This window comes from Mixophyes fleayi, chromosome 9 (genome assembly GCF_038048845.1).
Source record: "Mixophyes fleayi isolate aMixFle1 chromosome 9, aMixFle1.hap1, whole genome shotgun sequence".
Classification (NCBI taxonomy): Eukaryota; Metazoa; Chordata; class Amphibia; order Anura; family Limnodynastidae; genus Mixophyes; species Mixophyes fleayi.
Window position 1 is genome coordinate 139,003 of NC_134410.1, and position 24,138 is coordinate 163,140.

Genomic DNA, 24,138 nt, shown 5'->3' on the forward strand with positions numbered 1-24,138 from the left:
GGGTAGAGGAAGGGTCTGATATGGGCAATGTTGTGGAGAAAGAAGTGTCAGGACTGGGTGAGGGATTGAATCTGGGGGTGAAAGAAAGGGAGGAGTAACAGATGTCACCCAATCATCAAACTTGTGGAGAAGAGGAGATGTTGGTATTACCAGTAGTGATGGAGAGAGTGGGAGGGGAGGAGGGTCTAGTGGGGGGGAAGACTATAAGTTTGGAGTTGGCCATGTAGCGTTCAAGGAGATATTGGGACATCCAGGAGGAGATGGCAGAGAGGGAGCAGAATACTTTAGTGAGGAGGGAAAGGGAGAGGTCAGGAGAGGACAGGTAGATTTGGGTGTCATCGACATAGAGGTGGTACTGGAGAGTTAGACTGACAGCTGAGGGACTAGAGTATCAATAAAGGAGAGTATAAAGAGACAGAGACTTACAGGAATGTTCATGGGGAAGAGTAACAGAGAGATAGGGATAGAGAAGGGATAGCGGAGAATATAAGGGTACAGAGACTGACAGGAGAGAGGAAGATGGTGTCAGGAGGACAGTCAGATATTCTGCAGGATGAGAGGGAACAAACAGAGAGGAGCGTATAAAAAAGAAGGTAAAGCAGAGTAGGGACAGAGCGTAGAAGACAGAGACAGACTTCTGGGCTGAGAGCGAGACCTACAGTAGGAACTACAGGAAACAACACCAGGACTACGAGACATTGCAGGAGAACTATCATCTCAGACCTCATAGCCATACTCTGACGTATTAGTCATTATTTGATCAATGTTGGGGTGATTCAACCATTATGAATCCTGAGTCTAATCATAATAATTCTGTGATCTAACAAGTATCTTTCCCTATCTGTACCGTTGTCCCTATTGCCCCATTATAAAGTTTGGTGCCTTGTAGTGGGCGTGGCTTCACCTCTCTCTGTGCTGTGATTGGTGACACTCTCCATCTCTAACCCACAGGTGTAGAGGTGCGAGCACTGGGAATACCTTCACATTTACATGGAAACTACAGATCTGCTGACTGCCTTGTACAATACATTACCCTTCATAAATAGTGATGATGCAGTGCTCTTCAGCAGCCTCTAGGTGGGGCTAGGTGCACATTTGCTTCCTCTCCCTGTATTATACTGGCTCCATGTTTGTTATCCTAGAGCCACTTAGGGACATATTTATCACAGCGTATTTTATGCCCAGTAATTATTATTTCTTATTCATTTTTATTGCAGAGATAAAAAAAAATATTTTTTAGAACTAGTTATCAATTTATGCTCCTCTGTGTATACAGCCCACGTGCGGCTCCAGTTCTCTGCACACAAAGATATATAGTTCAACATAAGGTAAATGGACATAAACTCAGAGCCAGATAATTCCATTCTACACTGAGTAAGACTTCACCTCACACTAGATTGTAATACTACTAGAAATAATACTCTCATCCCGATGCCTCTGATGACACAATGTGGACAGGAGGGGAGGAGCCTGCAGGTATATGGGCGTGGCAGTGTTTGGCGATAACAGGGATAACGCTGGAGAAGTAAGTAATAAATCCTGAAATACCATAAAAGAACCTTTCTGCAGAGAAAACAGCTCCGTAGAGCGGGTGGAGCAAAATTTTGGCAAATACGTTTTTCTTATTGCACAAGTTTGGATTTATTTTTCAGTGTTTTCATAATTCTATTTAAATCACTGTCTTGTGTTCAAATCACTATAAAAATGTGTAGTGAGAAATTCTACACGGCCCTAGTTAGTGGGCTCAGAGCCCAAGGCAGAGAGGGGGCTAAGGCCCTTAGTCAGCTGGGCAGAGAGGCCCATGGTGTAGGGCATAAGGCCCTGGTTGTAGACAGTGGCGTGAGAGCCCTGTGAGAGAGGGGTGCGGTCCCCTGTGTGTGAGGTGAGTACATTAGGTGGAAGACAACAGTAGAGCAGAAGGCTCCTATGGTGCTGTAGTAACCGGCTGGTTGGATAGCAGCTGTGTACTCGTGTGGTTAGATTGCCATATACTGTAACAGTGTATTATTCTGTCTGTGCGGCGAATATTGCTTTGTATATTGTATTTTGGTGTGCTGTATATTCCTTTCCAGGTGCAAGACGTTAGGCCCCCATTAAAGGTCGCCTCTTGTACTTGCTGTTTTCCTGTATTGACCTGTACTGTGAGGACAAGTTTAGTTACCAGCTTACACATAGCCAGGGAAGAATACACCGTAGTTTTCCCGTCCCATAGGTCTCTGGGGTTACGCTGGTTTCCAGAGGTGGTGATCGAGTATCTCACTGGCAGTGCGGCACAGCTCAATTGAGTTCCAGGGGCGGCCTGTGGTTCTGGTTGAGTGTCCCAGTCCTAAGTTCCGTGCAGGTTCTCTGGCGGTTCCGGAGTGGGATACGTGTTCCGCCTGGGTGGAGGCAGTCGCCGCGGTGACGATCGCCTGCTCCGGGCAGCAGTCTGTGTGCAGGTTGCTGTGAGCCTCTTTCAGGCCTTGTGCAGCCGGTCCTTAGGATTCCGTGGGTGACCCCATAGCAAGAAGACAGTCTTCTTGGTACGACCTAGGTGAGGGTGTTAGGAACAGCCCTCCGGAATAGACCGTGAACACCGGCTGGTGTTCCCTGTAGAGTACAGTGAGTAGGTTCCGTTAGTGCACCACACCCAGTTAGTGTTTGTTGTTATATAGTTGAGTTGCGTTACCGGCCATTAGTAGTTGTTAGGGTCGGGTCGCCTGTTGTAGTAAGTTTAGTGTTGTGGGTGTAGCTCTTAGCCTCACTGTTAGAGTAGAGGGAGGCTGTGTGTTATCTGTCATCCACAGGTGTCGGAGAGTAGCAGGGACCGGAAGTGGGAGTGTCCCGGTGAGGATAATGTTCGATCCCCTCTTTCGGTTAGGCCCTCACTGTGAGGTGAGTAGGGTACTTGAGGCAGGACTGTTCCTGGTCCCAAGTGCCTGTAGTTCCGCGCCTTGGCAAGAGAAAAGCGAGGTGGCGGCAAGCGAGTTTGACTAGAGTGTCTCCGCTCATTGCCGTGGTCTCGGACAGCCCTTTCCTGGTAGGCACGGCCTTAATTCTTGTTTCTTCCTCAGAGGGAAGTGGTTGGAGGAGACCAAGGTTTTGGTTGCTGGTCTGCTGGGATAGGACCGCAGCTGGGTGTATCGGAAGCGAACAGGAGGTGACCATCGTTTGTAAGGTAAGTTCATCTGTGTGCGTCTGTCCTGTTCCCCGCAGGCGCTACACACGCAGCAGCGTCAGATCCAAGCTTTGGGCCTCTCTCAGGTACGTGTTTTTCTGCCGTATCACTTGTACCAGCTACAGGTCAGGTGTAAGTGCTGATTACTAGTGATGACGGCTGTGTATACAGCTACAACATGTGTTTGTAAATAGGATCAACTAAAAATGTATTTTATGTACAGTAGACATTAATAACATCCTAATAAATGTATTTTATGGGAGGAAAAAACCAGACAAAAAAACTTTTTTACATTTTTAGGGGCATATTCAATAAGTCCGGTGCTGGTGATTACGTGCGGCTGCACAAGTCCCATAACCGCAGCACCGCGGTTTTCCGTGCGCTCCCCATAAGGCTGTGAAGAGAGATCCGCGATGTTGCGGTACCGTATTGTCACTTTGCACCCGCAGCTGCGCATAATCGTGAGCCCCGGACATAACTCAATATGCCCCTTAATGCTTTTGTCATTAATAACTATTTTATTAATAGGTAACATGATTAGTCAGACCTGATCCACAGCCTGTGGGGGGCTATAACCCCACTGACAGTCTCCCCAGTGTGACCCCCCCTCCATCCTATTCCCTCATCACAAGTCTTATTGATATGTTCTGCCTTAATGTATGTCTTACCTCACAGGGGCAGATGGGTGTGTGGGGGCGGGGCTTGGTAAATTGCATCATTTGGCCACGCCCCTAAATGGTCATAACCATTTTGGCCTATAACATCATCAATTTGAGAGTCTCACGGACATTTCGGGAGAATAAGCAACTATGATTTATTCACCGTCCCCTTATATGTGTCTGTCCTTCAATAAAGCATCGGGCCTGTGACCCCCCCTCACCTGCCTCCCCCCTCACAGACACTGCTTGTTTGAAACGTGCTGTAAGTGATGCACAGTTAGTGCAGAGCCCGATGTACGGTGCAGGATGTCATATCTTGTATCTTATGTCTTGTATTGTACTATACAGTATGTCTGACTATGGTGCACGGTGCTCACAGCGGTGACGCTGTACACTGGGATGTATCACATGTTTTTTTTACCTTTACACAAAATGAAGATACTGTTTCAATAAAAAAATGGGGTCCAGTGAAGCTGGAAAGGCTTTGCTTGATCCGCTGCCGGATCAGATGACTGTGTGGATGGACAACACTACTGGTATATAACATGGAGAGTCTGTCTCTGAGAAGGGGTCCTGGGCTGGCTTAACCTTTATTGAAAGTATTTACCTCTCCTCTTGCATGAGGGAACATAGGATCATCATCGTCTATTTATATAGCGCCACTAAGTCCGCAGCGCTGTACAGAGAACTCACTCACATCAGTCCCTGCCCCATTGGAGCTTACAGTCTAAATTCCCTAATATACACAGACACAGAGAGAGAGAGATTAGGGTCAATTTGATAACAGCCAATTAACCTACCAGTATGTTTTTGGAGTGTGGGAGGAAACCGGAGCACCTGGAGGAAACCCACGCAAACACGGGGAGAACATACAAACTCCACACAGATAAGGCCATGGTCGGGAATTGAACTTATGACCCCAGTGCTGTGAGGCAGAAGTGCTAACCACTGAGCCACCATGCTGCCCAATAAAATGTACCTAAGACCACCGCCCTGTATCCCGTGGTTATGAGGTACATGGGGAGTGTGGAGTTTTAACACCTTGATCTGCCATACAGTGTGACTCAGGGACTGACTGGAGTTAACACAAACTCTTCCCGTGTCCAATGGAGCCAACATTCAACTGTAAGCGCAACAGGGAATATGAATTGTCCCTTATAAACATTCTCTTGGGTGCTCCACTCCTTGAAACCTTCAAACGGCTCTCGCTCCAAGAGGGGAATTACTGGCACAATGTTATGTTTATGTAGAGATCCTCATTAAATGATGCTTTGAAAAGTGAGGTGTCTCTCATGAGACCAATTGAACCTCATATCCTGCAGTCTCTGACCACCCTAATAATCCCCTGTATTTGTATAAACCCCCCTGTCTGTCTGTTATACAGATCTTAATGTATATACCATGTTACAGAAAATATCTCTGTAATGTTTCAACGTACAGAAAAGAGAAGGTTTCTTCATAAGACAAGTCAGATAAATGTGTCGTGGAACCAAAGGGTTCGGGCAGCCGGTCAGAGGCTTCAGAATGACCGTCGTCCAGCGTCTCCTCACAGTAACCCAGCTTTTCTGGGACCCACAGCGAAGGGGCCACTTTTCCTGCCACACCCCAGACGAATAAATATCAGCTTACACCCTGGTCTTTCTGCTCTGTAGGGAACGAAGATCTCAATATCTCCTCCTGTCATTGCCTGGTACATGCAGAGAGCGAGGGAATAGGTGAAGATGTTGGTGAATTGGGGGTAAGGTATAAGGGGCTCAGATAGGTACATTCTTCTTTGCTTAATAAACACATTTGCGTAGATCCAGATTGTTGCACATCTTACACTTTACGTCTTCTTAAGAAGGCAAAATGGGGGAGGGTCCTGGGCCAGATGGGGCGTGGTCACATCATAGGTGCAGATACATCTTTTAGGAAGTGTATCCTGATTGTCTAATTGCGTATTGACCCAACCAGCTGATAGTAATAATACAATCCTTTTGGGAATATTGTGTAGAACATGTTTAGATGTCAAATAAGGTTGCAATCATGTTAATGAGAGATAGTCAAATGCAAGAAAAGGACTCAAGACCCGCTGAGCCGGAGAATGAACGCTCAGATGAGGCGACACCGAGCTGATGTACTTGGAGGTTGTTTATTTAATTACATTTCATAATAAAAAATGTGACTTTCACATTTATGAATTATTGTCCACATAGTAATCTCTCTTATGTATATTACATTACTGTATTATGTACATATAGGATAATGGGAGTACTAACACTGTTGTCTCTGCATTATCCCTATGGTGACTGACATACGTTACTGTTTTACAGCTGGACGCCTCGTGACGTGCACCCAACTGAATGGGTGCACGTAAATGCGATTTGTCTTGCGTGTAACTTCTACTGTAACCGCAGCGTCCACCTGTGAATGAGCCCCAAGGAGTGGGAAAGTGCTGAATTAGTGTGAAGGGAATGAAGTAAAATGTGAGGATACCACCCCTAGCTGGGATGGCAGTTACCCTCTGTGGGATTCAACTCACTCGGGTAGACCAGAATATATCCAAAATAAGATTTTATTACGACAGCACAACACCACAAGACGTTCACAAGTTACAGGGTAATGGTAGCATGTATCCTCCAGCAGCCTCTTGCAGTCAGCACTCCAAAGTAATAATCTCGGTCTCTTTCAGAGTCTTATCCTCCCGAAATATTACCACTACCGATTAGCTAGACAGTTATGGTGTCGTCCAGCCTGGGATACTGGCTCACACAGACCCTGTCCTGGTAGGGTTTCCTCCAGCGGCAGCACGATGCCTGGCCCAGAGTCCTTTGTGCTGATGTCTTGTACACCAGTATCCTCAAAGCTAGAATAGATCTCTTTGCATTCTGCTCTCCCTATATTCATCGCTGTATACACAGGAGTACAGTCAAATGTCTCAATCCCCCTTACCGCAGGGGGCTATCAGTGGACACTTTAGCTGTTAGACATACTGTCTCTGTTACCTTGATTATGCAAAGGGAGGCTTGACTCAATTAGCTATTTGGCTGGATACACTAAACAAAGGGTTAAAAAATGACATCAAGGAATGACACTTCACACTTGCGTGAAACAATAAGACATTTGAAACATGAAGTAATAATACACATAATACACCGATGCTCTGTCGTTTATACTTAGACTGGTGAGGAATAATAAGCCCTCAGTCCAGTAGCACCCCATTTTATCACATAGGATATTTGGGGAAGTCTAGATATTAAAGATTACATAATAGTTGAGCATTAGTGTGAGATAAGTGTGTGCAGCTGGGAATGAATTAATCCAATCCTTGTCTGTGTTATTATAACTATTTCCCATATCTACAGACCCACTTGTGTCTCTTGTTAAGTGCCTTGTGGTCATTCCATTGACTCTACCACCGTCGTGGAACGTGAATCCAGCTTCCATTGAGCAGACTCCAGTACAGTCAGTCATCTCTCCTCCTCCTGTGTTTCTCTTCTTCTTGGGAGCAGCGTTGACCTCCCTCTGCTTCTGCAGATGTTCCATTCCCTTCATGACACCGACTTGTCCTGGTTTTCATTGTACTCATCCGCCCAGTCATCCGGCTTTTCCCGTAATGACCCCACCCCCCCACTTCCTTATAGGAGCGCCTGAAGTCTTAGTTCTTGGCGACTACTGTTCTGTTTCTCAATAATATCTTAATCCAAACTCCAGCATCATTTGTGGGCAGAAGATGACCAGGTTTACCTCTCCTATTTCTATTCATGGGTTGGGGTGGATCTGCCCCCTAGGCTGGACCCATCGTGGGCTACCTTGGGCTCGCTCACTGGGCCACCTGTGTTATTTTTCTTTAAAATGTACTTAATAGGCTGCTAAGTTGTGTCTTGTCGTCCGGGCTAAAATTTGCCAGCCAGCCAATATTTCTATTGGTGAACATCTCCAAGCATCTTTCAGTCATCTGCTCAGAAATGTCTCAGAGGTATCTAAACATAGCGAGACTGTAATGTAATCTATTTATCAGTCACTATTGTTCTACCCCTTTACCACTTCAATGTCTTAATCCTGCAGCTTTCACAACACCAGAAAAAATCCCTTCATGACACAAGGGGCTGGATTAATATCTGAACGTGAATAACACGGATGTCTACGACTTGAGGGGTGAAATGGGGGGAGAGTGGAAGATTAATGTAGCCCATGTACACTAAGGGCGTGCAAAGGCAAATGCGGCGATTCAAGTGCCCTTGTTTCAGCCATATCTCTTGTACCAGCTACAGGACAGGTGATATTGATGACTGACATGCAGAGCCGGAGTAACCTAATGGTCTTTAGCTCCCCTATAGTCCAGGGGCCTCGGGCAGCTGGGGTCCCTAACAAATATTTTTATTTAATACTACCGGCGATCGGGTTGGGGACCACCTCCCATTCATCCTAGGCAGGCGCAGCTAACAGAAAATCTGATGCTGTTAGCTGCCCTGCTGTCAGTGCAGTCAAGGTGCACATTGGTCTTCTAGAGAGAAGGTCTCGTGACACTATGACTCATAGTCACGTGAGATCTCCTCGCTAAGCAGCGCGCTTCCCACCATGGCCTCATGGACAGTAGGACAAGAAGAAAGAAGAGGAGCCTGCAGGCTACAGAGAGGACCAGGTAAGTGCTGTATGTATATATATATATGGGGGGGGGCTCACAGTACCTTTAACCCGGGGGCCCCCATTGCCTTAATCCGGCCCTGCTCACACAGCATAATCTTTGTATTACAAACGATATGTATATCTGCCACTAGCTGGCACAGAACATGTGTATGCAAGTAAGACAGGCGATAAAAGCGTATAGTATGTACAATGAGCATTAAAAGCATCTTGAGTTTGAATGTAATGTAAAAGAAATTAATAGAAAATATATATTCATATTTTATATATATTTATTCAAAATCCATATTTTTATTAATGATTATACTGCTAAGAGTTGTTCATTTAGTTTATAATTTTTTTTTTATGGGTGACCTGACGATTATCTACATATGACAAATAATGTCTCGACAGACTGTACTTACACCCAGATTCAAATGGAAACGTATCTTGAGATTCGTTTGGACTTAGTTGGAACTAAGCACAAGTTCCGTATGTGTTTACAATGTTTTTTTTATTGTTGGCTTTATATGATAATGTTTGTGCAACGGTCATTCTGTATTGACGCATCCTACAGACAGGGCCCCCATCAAGGGATACAGGGGCTATAGCTGTCCCGGGCCCAGACAGACCTAGGGGCCAGGATGGACCCCTTGAATGTATTACTATTCTAAAGGTCCCCTTCCATGCGGCAGCTCCAGTCACAGCTGGAATAGGAGCAAGCCTCGTGGTGACGTAATCACTGTGGTACCTGCCTATCAGTGTCTGGGAGACGCCACATCACACAACATCTAAGTAAGCTGATTTGGGAGTGGGTTTGTAGTGAAGAGGGGCGGGGGGGACATATGTGATGAAGAGGAAAAGAATAGGTATATGTGGGGCAGCTTCATTGAACATATGGACTATTTTGGAACATGTCTAGGTGGCATGTGTTGGCATTTTCGGATGAGTAATGTGGGCATCTTTAGGTTATATTTTCAGTTTCAAATTTAAGGGTATTGCTCAGCCCTTTGAAGGTTGAGTGTATGTATTATATACTGTTTTGTACTCTGTTTACTGCTTTTTTGGCTTTCCATATTTCCTGTACTTTATATTTGCCTACATTGGAGATTTCCCGTCCGGAAGGGGAGATCTCCCTGCTGCCTCATGGGGGGCGTGGCCACAGGAATAGTGTCTTTAGGCCGCCAGGATGACGCAATTACCCCTGCCCCACCCACTTCACCAATGAAAAGGCCAGGATCCAGGAGGTCGTCCTGCCCTCTCAGGAGTCTGGGAGAACTCCCAAAAATGCAGGAGTCCCGGACCTTCCGGGAGAGTTGGCAGCTATGATGTACTTGTACATCGTCCAACACTCCCGGATCCAGACGAGCCCAGCAGCAGGTGTGACAGGTTGGAGAGGACAGCACAGTTCACCAGCCGCCTTTATCCTTCTAATTTTGTTTCCTAACCTCTCTTGCTCTCTCTCTTCTGCACTTTTTGTTCCCCTCTCCCGTGCAGTCCTCAATGTCCTCTGTGTTTCTACCTTCCATTTACTTCTCTCCTCTCCGTCACTCCTCATTCTCTCCAGTCTTACACTCTCTCATCAGCTGGAGGCACATAGACCAGGGCCCAGCCATTAATCTTCATGTAAGTGTGGGGAGGGATGGGGAAGGGGGCCCCTGCCTGTTTCCGTATACTGGGCCCCACAGTTTCTGGTGGCACAGAAACATGTTGGTTGGTGGATGCTTGTCCCATGTGTGACTTTACTCAAATGAACGTAATCAGACATGAAATAAAGATTTATTTATAAGCAGCCAAAATTCATTACAAAATCAAACATTTCCCAGAATCCATTGGGATCTTCTTTTCCTGCCAGAGCATCCATATAAATAGTGTAAGTTCTCACCCATGATTTACATACATTACATACATGACTTTCACTATCCTGTTGGAGTATTATCCAGGTATCTGACATAATAGGACATTATTCTTCTAATGTTATACTGGGTTAGTGATATGTCTGTTATATGGTGCTGGGTTCGGGCTCGGTATACAGGAAATGACGTTTTGATTTCTCCTTTACAGAATAATTTACTACTAACCTGCAGATTGGATAGATAAAAATATGGCGCTTTGTCCCGGCAAGATCCACATTTATTCATGAGAGTCGTTGGCGGAAGTACCGCCTCTAAGGGGAAGGCAACCTATCAATTCATGAGGATGCAATGACACCAAAGATGAGAAGTGTAATGTACATTCTGTATCATGTCTGGACTCACAGTTCTACAAATAACAGGGAGAAGTTTATATGTTAAAAACTTCCACTTGGCCTTATATGTATAAATACATTGGAGGTCAGATCCATTCACTGAGCAGAATGAAGAGAGGGGGCCCCCTCCAGAGGGAGGTTATTGTAACAATATAAAGTGTTCTGTGCTGTGCAGAGAGGCACATGGACATTTCATTCTGCAATATGCTCGGTTCCGGGGTGGCTGTCTTTGGGACCAGTCTTATACGTTTATGCACTGTGATGGAGAAGCACATTTCTACGTCATAAATAACTTCAGACATAAACACAATCCTGATGAAACTGAAACGTTTCATAAAAAGGGCCGGTAGTAAAGGGGTCTGAGTGTGGGCTTAGATGTGATGTTTACACTATTGCACACGTCTGCCGAGAGCAGAGAAGAGGCTGCATTGTGGCATTTCAGGTGCGCATCCAATGCTTGTCAGAAATGGCCTCCATTGTTTTTTTAAGACTTTCTGATAACTAAATTTGGTGGATGAGCTTTCAATAATTAAAAAAAAAAGTGCAATATTCTTATAACGTTGTGTAGTTTGTTCCCTGTCTGCAGAGAACAACCAAGGTTTGCTGTATACTGGTAAAAATAATAGTAAGGTGTGGTTGGTGTCTTGTCCTATAATGTACTGGTGATAATAATGGTGTTGTGTGGCTGTAATGCACTGGTGATTATAATGGTGTTGTGTGGCTGTAATGTACTGGTGATTATAATGGTGTTGTGTGGCTGTAATGTACTGGTGATTATAATGGTGTTGTGTGGCTGTAATGCACTGGTGATTATAATGGTGAGGTGTGGCTGTAATGCACTGGTGATTATAATGGTGAGGTGTGATACTAGGACACTATTTAGAGGATGTGTAAAATGTATTATTGCACAAAACTAAATTTGCATTCATGTGATTTGTAAAACAAGTAGTTAATATACTAGTGGGCCTGTTAGTTAGAAGATAACTACAAGTATCGATATTTCATTGTGTCCCTTAATGTGGGGTTACCTGGGTAAAGACAGTAGCCGCTGTTCGGCATTTGACAACTCTCAGGTGTTTCAGTGTTTTCCAGGCACTGAGTCCTGGCAAATTTTACCATGGTGGGGAATTTAGACTGTAAGCTCCAATGGGGCAGGGACTGATGTGAGTGAGTTCTCTGTACAGCGCTGCGGAATTAGTGGCGCTATATAAATAAATGGTGATGATGATGATGGTGGATAGTGGGGGATCTCTGTTGATCTTTCTGCTGTAAATTCTGTGAGTCTTCAGCTTTTTAGATAATGTGGAGCGTTGGATAATTCCAAAAATGACATAGAATTAGGTTAATACAACCAGACTCCCTTAAATAATACACAAATAAGGTATTCCAGGAATATTCTGGTCTCAGAGACCATCAATAAGGAGACATTGCAGGGATTGCAGTCAGGGTGTGGGATTTTATTCATCCATATACGACTTTGCTTTTCGGTAAACCATAACAATTCTGAACATTTAACACAGTTGTCCACCTTCAGATAACCTTTATTTATTACCTTCTATATGTCCTGCTGCAACTTTTACTAAGTGATTTGCTTGTCAGCGTATATTTAACTCATCAGACATGACCACAATACAACTCTATGATACTAGTTGTGTTATAGGGAAACAAATATAAATAAATCTGCCTGATGTTATAAATACTTGGCTAAAACACACAGATGGAAGCAAGAGTTGCAGGAGGGCACATAGAAGACAACATGTCAGACCCCTTTAAAGGAACACTAAAACCTATAATACAAATGTATAGCATTAATGTGCCGTATTTTACAGTAGTGAGGTCACTACTGTTCAAATATAAGGATACAGGATACTTTGCATATACTGTGTGGTGTCACTTATTTATTATAACTGTAAATGTTTCACAAGCTTATATGTGAGATATACCTGTGATAATAGGAGGATATATCCTATTCAATCTGATAACAGCAGACAATAACTCGCAGTCAGGTGCTCAGCAAATGTAAACTTTAAACACACTGTCCCTTAGTTATTAAATGTACAAGTGCACACATCAAGGTACATGTATGACCGTCGGGACTATGTTTATTACCTGACCTAGACGTGTGTAAGTGGTCGGATGTGTGACATTCAATGTGTAGGATGAGACAGATCAGAGCGTTCATAGAGTACAGCAAGGAACGACCCGCAGAAAGCTCCCTCATCTCTGTCTATCTCATTCCCACCCGCTGATAGTAACTTATCCCTCCAACCTGTGCACAAGCCACAAACCCAGAGAGGATTCTGCGCTTCCTAAATGAGGTTCTGTCAATGCATTGGAGCTTTTATACGTACTGTATGTTTGTACATTGTAATATCAGGTAACTTGTATTTTAGGTTTGGTAGAAGTGGTCCTTGTCTTTATATGATCAGGATAGAGAATATATATAATACACCCATACCTCCAATCAGAGATATCCAGGTACATGTAGGATGTATTATAGTTATATTATAATCATCTATAGCCCAGGCAGTTTGGCACAGTAACACACACCAATAGAGACCCATAGACCTGTGTGTTCAGTCTAGTTATGCTCCCTGGACTAATGACTATTCCTGTGACTACTATGTTATTATACAGCCGGCAGAGGCTCTAATACACCTTTAAATTGGTATATTATATATAATACTATTTACAAACTCAAAATTCATTGTCATGCTGCAAATATGCACCTGGTAGCACATCTTGCATCAAAAATATTAACTCCAAATAAATTCTTTAATGGATTTAACTTCAACAAGAAATTGAGCCTTTTCTTCTGATGGCCTCAAGAAATATCTACATCAGCGTTACAAAGTACAGTTTTGGCTTTTTATTTTACCACAAAAGCAGCTGAAAGGAAGTGAAATCAGCCAGTTTACAACAGCCCTGGAGGTTGTCTTATCTAATAATGGTCGGTTACGTGCAGAACGTTATCGGGTCCCCGTGGGTGAGTAGTTTGGTGTTTTTTGGCACTAGTTCTAAGTATAGACAGTTTTTGGCACACGTTTGTGGGTTTATAGAATGCTGACGGATACATGAAATCCCAGGAACTATCCCTGTGTCACCGTGCGGGGGATGAACAGACTGTACTTAGTAATTATACAGTCAGGCGCTACCTATGTGTTGCCTGGTATTACTCAACGCTCTGCGACCAGATGTTATGGGGAGCGGCACATCAGTTGATCATTTAAGTGCAAAATTTGCTCTTATTGCTATTGTTTTGATAAAAATTGGAATCTTCACATTTTAAGGGTTATTATAACACTTTACCTTCTGCCCATCAGCTTTGTAGCCTGTGAGGAGCAAACTATACACATCAGTTTCTATTACGTAACAGTACACTATGATCAAGTCACTCTGGCTGCCCTGAAGGTTCAGTTCATGCTCCCGTTATCTCCAAACCTACAGGTTCCCATCTATTTCCCCCTATGATAACATCTTCTCCCCCACACGCACCCACCACTCTCCCCACCCCATGTCTCTTTTTACCCCACTTTTTGCGGGTTGCTGGAACGCACGCCTTGCTCGTAAGCCACTCTTTGCCCAATTAAATACTGTGCTGCTTGTGTTGCTCCTGGAGGTCCCGTGATGGTCACCTTCCTGCTTCTTGTTCCCGGGACAAATTCCCCTTTCTTTGAGATCTGGATTCGAGCTCCTGTCAACTCTTGGTATTCAACCAATGTCTTCCCACCTTTTCCCAGTATTGCCCCAACCAATGTTTCTGGCACAGCCATCTCAAGAGTTTCCTTGCCTGTAACACTTTCTGCAGCCAGCTTTTCCATCAGAATCCCTCCCCCTCCCAGCCCCAGAGCTGGACTAGCTTCTCCTGCGTAGGATGCAAGGAGACTGACAGCTGCTGGGTGCACACCACCGACCAGTGGGTTGTAACCCAAACCTGTGCTGTAACCATAGCTGGCCAAAGTATTTAGGGCCGTAGAGATGGCCAAAAGGTCTCCACCTGAGATCGCTGGTGGAGCTGGCGGAGCAGCTGGAAACGGGGCCATGACCGGTTCTGCTGTCCCTCCAGCATATGGTGATCCTGTAGGGTTGGAGTTGGCCACAGGACCCTGTGAGTTAATATAGCTGATGTTGAGATGGGCAGTGCCCTGAGGTGGGTCCTCTCGTGCTTTGTGTATAATGCTTTGCACGGCACGTTCAACCTGACCTGCTTCCCCACTGACTGTCACCACTCGTTCCTGAAGGTTTGGGCCTGCGGGCTTCTGGGAGAGCTGGACCCATGCCCCCGACTCCTCCATAATGCTGCGCACAGTGGCACCGCCCTTGCCAATGATCAAGCCGGCTGTTGTGTTGGGAACAATAAGTTTGGCCTGAGAAAGAATAGGGAGAGAAATAAATATCGGATGCTGAGTGTATAAAGTGGGTTAGTAAGGAGCGTGTAAGGACAGAGTTAGTACATGGTGAAGTGTACATACAGCTGCTTAGTATGAGATGTTACATACGTCATATATGGGATGCAATGTGTGATCAGTAAGGGCACAGACCTGCTTGGCACGCTCTGCACTGATGTTGTTTTGGGTGGGAATAAGGACTCCCATGTCACTCTTTGCAGTTCCTTGTGGGACCTCCCGCACTTTCTCTGCAATGAAATTGTGTACAGAGAGGAGCGCCTCTGCAGGTCCTTGCACCAAACAGACCCGTTCTGTTGTCCCTGTAAAGACAGAAACAGGGGTTTCTTTTCTACCTTCTTATTCTAAAAAAAAGCCACATTTATCAGTGTTTGGGCTGCAGGGATTAGGAGCAGCCTAATGCAAAGTTACAACTCTCACTTTATGGTTTTTACAGCAGGTTATTGAAAGCCAGAATCCTATCAGTTTGTGCCTTTACTGCAGAGAACCAGCAGATAGAAGCAGTGTAACCATGCAAGGTGAGTTCTTCATGTTGTGATGCTGGAAGTACCTCTTTATCCAGTTACAGCACTGACCATTCAAACTCTCTGATTTACTAGAAGTGACTCATGAAGCAGGTCCGTCAATCAGTCACAGAGCTATTTGCTGTCTTCTATGAAATTGAAGTTATTCAGATAAATTGGTGACATAAATGGGTAAATATTTCTGTGCAGACTGGAGTATAAGAGGTATTTGTGCTACAAAATGGCATTATACACAGAATCGCCAATGCTGGATGGTGGCAACGTTACTCCTACATGCATCAATATTAAATAAACCAGGAGATGACTGAGATGGAGGAAGGAAAAGAAACAGGATGGATGAGGAAAGGACTCTGGAAGAAAAGTATTAAATACAGTCATTCACAGTACAAAATCTATCATGGAGTCGTACTAGTTAATCTATATTTTGTTTTTTTATAGCCATTTAATTATTACCACTAGTCAGAGATGATTCCTAATGTTTGATTTGTAAAAAGAAAGAACATCACCTTTTGGTTCCATCAGTCTCAATGTGTAGTTACCCTCCAGGTACACAATCCTGATCAGTGGAGTCTACTCTACATTTTACACCAGATACCTCTAAATAATACATCTTGTTCAGCTATAAGGATAAGAGTGTCCATGTTTACGGCATCTAACCGTCTAGTGAATCCTGGAGTTGGGGATGACAGGGTTAAGGAACGAGTGTGATACAGAGAGGAGGGATCAGCGATGCTCTGAGTTGGGTACAAGCCTAGATGGGTTAAGGAACGAGTGTGCTACAGAGTGGAGGGATCAGTGATCCCCAGAGTTGGGAATGAGCATTGATGGGGTCATAGGACAGATCTAAGACAAGGAGTGTGATACAAAGTGGAGGGATCAGCTATCCCAGAACTGGGTAAAAGCCTAGGTGGCCTGACATGACATGGATAAGGTAAGGATTGTGATACAGAAAGGTGGGATTAGTGATCCTTGGAGCTGGGAGCGACCATAGGTGGGGGGGTATGACAGGGATAAGGTAAGGATTGTGATATGGACTGGTGGGATAAGAGATACTCTTGAGTTGGGTATGACCCTAGGTGGGGGTGATATGACACGGTTAAGTTAAGGAATACATACATGCCCACTTTTAAGATTTCGATTCGGGGGAGAGGTCATGTGACATGGGATAGGAGGAGGGCGTGGTGACATTTCGCGTCACCATAGCCACGCCCCCACTATAAAAAAAGCCGAAATTCACATGATTAAGCCCCACCCCCTCCATTTACTGCCGTGATTTTCGTCAAATTTCAGGAGTTTTGTCAACTCTTCCGGGAGAGTAGGCAGGTATGGTATAATAACTAGATGTGCTATCACATTTCTGTTCTAGGTGTGATATCACGTTTCTGCTCTAGGTGTGATGTCACATCTGTTGCTCTAGGTGTGATATCACGTTTGTTGCTCTATGTGTGATGTCACGTCTGTTGATCTAGATGTGATGTCACGTTTGTTGCTCTAGGTGTGATGTCACGTTTCTCCTCTAGATGTGATGTCTCATCTGTTGCTCTAGATGTGATGTCTCGTCTGTTGCTCTAGGTGTGATGTCACGTTTCTGTTCTAGATGTGATATCTCATCTGTTGCTCTAGATGTGATGTCACGTTTCTGTTCTAGGTGTGATGTCGCGTCTGTTGCTCTAGGTTTGATGTCACTTTTGTTGCTCTAGGTGTGATGTCATGTTTGTTGCTCTAGGTGTGATATCACGTTTGTTGCTCTAGGTGTGATGTCACGTTTCTGTTCTAGGTTTGATGTCACGTCTGTTGCTCTAGGTGTGATGTCACGTTTGTTGCTCTAGATGTGATGTCACGTTTCTGTTGCTCCAGGTGTGATGTCACGTTTGTTGCTCTAGATGTGATGTCACGTTTCTGTTGCTCCAGGTGTGATGTCACGTTTGTTGCTCTAGGTGTGATATCATGTCTATTGCTCTAGGTGTGATGTCACGTTTCTGTTCTAGGTGTGATGTCGCGTCTGTTGCTCTAGGTTTGATGTCACTTTTGTTGCTCTAGGTGTGATGTCACGTTTGTTGCTCTAGGTGTGATGTCACGTTTCTGTTCTAGGTTTGATGTCACGTCTGTTGCTCTAGGTGTGATGTCACGTTTCTGTTGCTCTAGGTGTGATGTCATGTTTGTTGCTCTAGGTGTGATGTCATGTTTGTTGCTCTAGATGTGATGTCACGTTTCTGTTGCTCCAGGTGTGATGTCACGTTTGTTGCTCTAGATGTGATATCATGTCTATTGCTCTAGGTGTGATGTCACGTTTCTGTTCTAGGTGTGATGTCACGTCTGTTGCTCTAGGTTTGATGTCACTTTTGTTGCTCTAGGTGTGATGTCATGTTTGTTGCTCTAGATGTGATGTCACGTTTGTTGCTCTAGGTGTGATATCACGTTTGTTGCTCTAGGTGTGATGTCACGTTTCTGTTCTAGGTTTGATGTCACGTCTGTTGCTCTAGGTGTGATGTCACGTTTCTGTTCTAGGTGTGATGTCGTGTCTGTTGCTCTAGGTTTGATGTCACGTCTGTTGCTCTAGGTGTGATGTCACATTTGTTGCTCTAGATGTGATGTCACGTCTGTTGCTCTAGGTTTGATGTCACTTTTGTTGCTCTAGGTGTGATGTCACGTTTCTGTTCTAGGTGTGATGTCGTGTCTGTTGCTCTAGGTTTGATGTCACATTTGTTGCTCTAGATGTGATGTCACGTCTGTTGCTCTAGGTTTGATGTCACATTTGTTGCTCTAGATGTGATGTCACGTCTGTTGCTCTAGGTTTGATGTCACTTTTGTTGCTCTAGGTGTGATGTCACGTTTCTGTTCTAGGTGTGATGTCACGTCTGTTGCTCTAGGTTTGATGTCACGTTTGTTGCTCTAGGTGTGATGTCACGTTTGTTGCTCTAGATGTGATGTCACATCTGTTGCTCTAGGTGTGATATCACGTCTGTTGCTCTAGGTGTGATGTCACGTTTGTTGCTCTAGGTGTGATGTCACGTTTGTTGCTCTAGGTGTGATGTCAGATTTGTTGCTCTAGATGTGATGTCACGTCTGTTGCTCTAGGTTGGATGTCACGTCTGTTGCTCTAGGTGTGATGTCACGTTTGTTGCTCTAGGTGTTATGTCACGTTTGTTGCTCTAGGAGTGATGTCACGTTTGTTGCTCTAGATGTGATGTCACATCTGTTGCTCTAGGTGTGATATCACGTCTGTTGCTCTAGGTGTGATGTCACGTTTGTTGCTCTAGGTGTGATGTCACGTTTGTTGCTCTAGGTGTGATGTCACATTTGTTGCTCTAGATGTGATGTCACGTCTGTTGCTCTAGGTTTGATGTCACGTTTGTTGTTCTAGGTGTGATGTCACGTTTGTTGCTCTAGATGTGATATCACGTCTGTTGCTCTAGGTGTGATGTCACGTTTGTTGCTCTAGGTGTGATGTCACGTTTGTTGCTCTAGGTGTGATATCACGTTTGTTGCTCTAGGTGTGATGTCACGTTTGTTGCTCTAGATGTGATGTCACGTCTGTTGCTCTAGGTTTGATGTCACGTCTGTTGCTCTAGGTGTGATGTCACGTTTGTTGCTCTAGGTGTGATGTCACGTCTGTTGCTCTAGGTGTGATATCACGTTTGTTGCTCTAGGTGTGATGTCACGTCTGTTGCTCTAGGTGTGATATCACGTTTGTTGCTCTAGGTGTGATGTCACGTCTGTTGCTCTAGGTGTGATGTCACATTTCTGCTCTAGGTGTGATGTCACGTCTGTTGCTCTAGATGTGATATCACGTCTGTTGCTCTATGTGTGATGTCACGTTTCTGTTGCTCTAGGTGTGATGTCATGTTTGTTGCTCTAGATGTGATGTCACGTTTCTGTTGCTCTAGGTGTGATCTTACGTTTGTTGCTCTAGATGTGATATCACGTCTGTTGCTCTAGGTGTGATGTCACGTTTCTGTTCTAGATGTGATGTCACGTCTGTTGCTCTAGATGTGATGTCACCTTTCTGTTGCTGTAGGTGTGATGTCATGTTTGTTGCTCTAGATGTGATATCACGTCTGTTGTTCTAGGTGTGATGTCATGTTTCTGCTCTAGTTGTGATGTCACGTCTGTTGCTCTAGATGTGATGTCACGTTTCTGTTGCTCTAGGTGTGATGTCATGTTTGTTGCTCTAGATGTGATGTCACGTCTGTTGCTCTAGATGTGATGTCACGTTTCTGTTGCTCTAGGTGTGATGTCATGTTTGTTGCTCTAGATGTGATATCACGTCTGTTGCTCTAGGTGTGATGTCACGTTTCTGTTCTAGATGTGATGTCACGTCTGTTGCTCTAGGTGTGATGTCATGTTTGTTGCTCTAGATGTGATATCACGTCTGTTGCTCTAGGTGCGATGTCACGTTTCTGTTCTAGATGTGATGTCACGTCTGTTGCTCTAGGTGTGATGTCACGTTTTTGCTCTAGATGTGATGTCTCATCAGTTGCTCTAGATGTGATGTCACGTTTGTTGCTCTAGGTGTGATGTCACATTTCTGTTCTAGATGTGATGTCACGTCTGTTGCTCTAGGTGTGATGTCACATTTCTATTCTAGGTGTGATGTCACGTTTGTTGCTCTAGGTGTGATGTCACGCCTGTTGCTCTAGGTGTGATGTCATGTTTCTGTTCTAGGTGTGATGTCACGTTTCTGCTGTAGATGTGAAGTCACGCCTGTTGCTCTAGGTGTGATGTCATGTTTCTGTTCTAGGTGTGATGTCACGTTTCTGCTCTAGATGCGAAGTCACGCCTGTTGCTCTAGGTGTGATATCACGTTTCTGCTCTAGGTGTGATATCACATCTGTTGCTCTAGATGTGAAGTCACGCCTGTTGCTCTAGGTGTGATGTCACATTTGTTGCTCTAGGTGTGATGTCACGTTTGTTGCTCTAGGTGCGATGTCACGTTTCTGCTCTAGATGTGATGTCTCATCAGTTGCTCTAGATGTGATGTCACGTTTGTTGCTCTAGGTGTGATGTCATGTTTCTGTTTTAGGTGTGATGTTACATTTCTGCTCTAGATGTGAAGTCATGCCTGTTGCTCTAGGTGTGATATCACGTCTGTTGCTCTAGGTGTGATATCACGTTTGTTGCTCTAGATGTGATATCACGTTTCTGCTCTAGGTGTGATGTCACATCTGTTGCTCTAGATGTGAAGTCACGCCTGTTGCTCTAGGTGTGATGTCACGTTTGTTGCTCTAGGTGTGATGTCACGTCTGTTGCTCTAGGTGTGATGTCACGTTTCTGTTGTAGGTGTGATGTCACGTCTGTTGCTCTAGGTGTGATATCATGTTTATTGCTCTAGGTGTGATGTCACGTCTGTTGCTCTAGGTGTGATGTCACGTCTGTTGCTCTAGGTGTGATGTCACGTCTGTTGCTCTGGCTGCGATGTCACGTTTCTGCTCTAGGTGCGATATCACGTTTGTTGCTCTAGGTGTGATGTCACATCTGTTGCTCTAGGTGTGATGTCACGTTTCTGTTCTAGGTGTGATGTCACGTCTGTTGCTCTAGGTGTGATGTCACGTCTGTTGCTCTAGGTGTGATGTCACGTCTGTTGCTCTAGGTGTGATGTCACGTCTGTTGCTCTAGGTGTGATGTCACGTCTGTTGCTCTAGGTGTGATGTCACGTTTCTGTTCTAGGTGTGATGTCACGTCTGTTGCTCTAGGTGTGATGTCACGTCTGTTGCTCTAGGTGTGATGTCACGTCTGTTGCTCTAGGTGTGATGTCACGTTTCTGTTCTAGGTGTGATGTCACGTCTGTTGCTCTAGGTGTGATGTCACGTCTGTTGCTCTAGGTGTGATGTCACGTCTGTTGCTCTAGGTGTGATGTCACGTCTGTTGCTCTAGGTGTGATGTCACGTCTGTTGCTCTAGATGTGATGTCACGTCTGTTGCTCTGGCTGCGATGTCACGTTTCTGCTCTAGGTGTGATGTCACGTCTGTTGCTCTAGGTGTGATGTCACGTCTGTTGCTTTGGCTGCGATGTCACGTTTCTGCTCTAGGTGTGATGTCACGTTTCTGCTCTAGGTGTGATGTCACGTCTGTTGCTCTAGGTGTGATGTCACGTCTGTTGCTCTAGGTGTGATGTCACGTCTGTTGCTCTAGATGTGATGTCACGTCTGTTGCTCTAGATGTGATGTCACGTCTGTTGCTCTAGATGTGATGTCACGTCTGTTGCTCTAGATGTGATGTCACGTCTGTTGCTCTAGGTGTGATGTCACGTCTGTTGCTCTAGATGTGATGTCACGTCTGTTGCTCTAGGTGTGATGTCACGTTTCTGCTCTAGGTGTGATGTCACGTCTGTTGCTCTAGGTGTGATGTCACGTTTGTTGCTCTAGATGTGATATCACGTCTGTTGCTCTAGGTGCGATGTCACGTTTCTGTTCTAGATGTGATGTCACGTCTGTTGCTCTAGGTGTGATGTCACGTTTTTGCTCTAGATGTGATGTCTCATCAGTTGCTCTAGATGTGATGTCACGTTTGTTGCTCTAGGTGTGATGTCACATTTCTGTTCTAGATGTGATGTCACGTCTGTTGCTCTAGGTGTGATGTCACATTTCTATTCTAGGTGTGATGTCACGTTTGTTGCTCTAGGTGTGATGTCACGCCTGTTGCTCTAGGTGTGATGTCATGTTTCTGTTCTAGGTGTGATGTCACGTTTCTGCTGTAGATGTGAAGTCACGCCTGTTGCTCTAGGTGTGATGTCATGTTTCTGCTCTAGGTGTGATGTCACGTTTCTGCTCTAGATGCGAAGTCACGCCTGTTGCTCTAGGTGTGATATCACGTTTCTGCTCTAGGTGTGATATCACATCTGTTGCTCTAGATGTGAAGTCACGCCTGTTGCTCTAGGTGTGATGTCACATTTGTTGCTCTAGGTGTGATGTCACGTCTGTTGCTCTAGGTGCGATGTCACGTTTCTGCTCTAGATGTGATGTCTCATCAGTTGCTCTAGATGTGATGTCACGTTTGTTGCTCTAGGTGTGATGTCATGTTTCTGTTTTAGGTGTGATGTTACATTTCTGCTCTAGATGTGAAGTCATGCCTGTTGCTCTAGGTGTGATATCACGTCTGTTGCTCTAGGTGTGATATCACGTTTGTTGCTCTAGATGTGATATCACGTTTCTGCTCTAGGTGTGATGTCACATCTGTTGCTCTAGGTGTGATGTCACGTCTGTTGCTCTAGGTGTGATGTCACGTCTGTTGCTCTGGCTGCGATGTCACGTTTCTGCTCTAGGTGCGATATCACGTTTGTTGCTCTAGGTGTGATGTCACGTTTCTGTTCTAGGTGTGATGTCACGTCTGTTGCTCTAGGTGTGATGTCACGTCTGTTGCTCTAGGTGTGATGTCACGTCTGTTGCTCTAGGTGTGATGTCACGTTTGTTGCTCTAGGTGTGATGTCACGTCTGTTGCTCTAGGTGTGATGTCACGTTTCTGTTGTAGGTGTGATGTCACGTCTGTTGCTCTAGGTGTGATATCATGTTTATTGCTCTAGGTGTGATGTCACGTCTGTTGCTCTAGGTGTGATGTCACGTCTGTTGCTCTAGGTGTGATGTCACGTCTGTTGCTCTGGCTGCGATGTCACGTTTCTGCTCTAGGTGCGATATCACGTTTGTTGCTCTAGGTGTGATGTCACGTCTGTTGCTCTAGGTGTGATGTCACGTCTGTTGCTCTAGGTGTGATGTCACGTCTGTTGCTCTGGCTGCGATGTCACGTTTCTGCTCTAGGTGCGATATCACGTTTGTTGCTCTAGGTGTGATGTCACGTTTCTGTTGTAGGTGTGATGTCACATCTGTTGCTCTAGGTGTGATGTCACGTTTCTGTTCTAGGTGTGATGTCACGTCTGTTGCTCTAGGTGTGATGTCACGTCTGTTGCTCTAGGTGTGATGTCACGTCTGTTGCTCTAGGTGTGATGTCACGTCTGTTGCTCTAGGTGTGATGTCACGTTTCTGTTCTAGGTGTGATGTCACGTCTGTTGCTCTAGGTGTGATGTCACGTCTGTTGCTCTAGGTGTGATGTCACGTCTGTTGCTCTAGGTGTGATGTCACGTCTGTTGCTCTAGGTGTGATGTCACGTCTGTTGCTCTGGCTGCGCTGTCACGTTTCTGCTCTAGGTGTGATGTCACGTCTGTTGCTCTAGGTGTGATGTCACGTCTGTTGCTCTAGGTGTGATGTCACGTCTGTTGCTCTAGGTGTGATGTCACGTCTGTTGCTCTAGGTGTGATGTCACGTCTGTTGCTCTAGATGTGATGTCACGTCTGTTGCTCTGGCTGCGATGTCACGTTTCTGCTCTAGGTGTGATGTCACGTTTCTGCTCTAGGTGTGATGTCACGTCTGTTGCTCTAGGTGTGATGTCACGTCTGTTGCTTTGGCTGCGATGTCACGTTTCTGCTCTAGGTGTGATGTCACGTTTCTGCTCTAGGTGTGATGTCACGTCTGTTGCTCTAGGTGTGATGTCACGTCTGTTGCTCTAGATGTGATGTCACGTCTGTTGCTCTAGGTGTGATGTCACGTCTG

General features: G+C 45.0%; 1 protein-coding gene across 2 annotated transcripts in view; it reads right to left on the bottom strand.

Annotated features, from left to right (window-relative positions):
* Positions 1-10,181: 10,181 nt before the first annotated feature.
* LOC142101751 (RNA-binding protein Nova-2-like) overlaps positions 10,182-24,138 on the bottom strand; it is a 31,677-nt gene continuing 17,720 nt past the window's right edge. For both annotated transcript variants that reach the window (XM_075186144.1, XM_075186145.1), the window contains exons 3-4: positions 15,211-15,377; positions 10,182-15,036 (exon numbers count right to left, since the gene is read on the bottom strand). In XM_075186144.1, the coding sequence (XP_075042245.1) occupies positions 14,194-15,036; positions 15,211-15,377 (1,010 nt within the window). In that variant the 3' untranslated portion in view covers positions 10,182-14,193. The remainder of the gene's footprint in view (positions 15,037-15,210; positions 15,378-24,138) is intronic.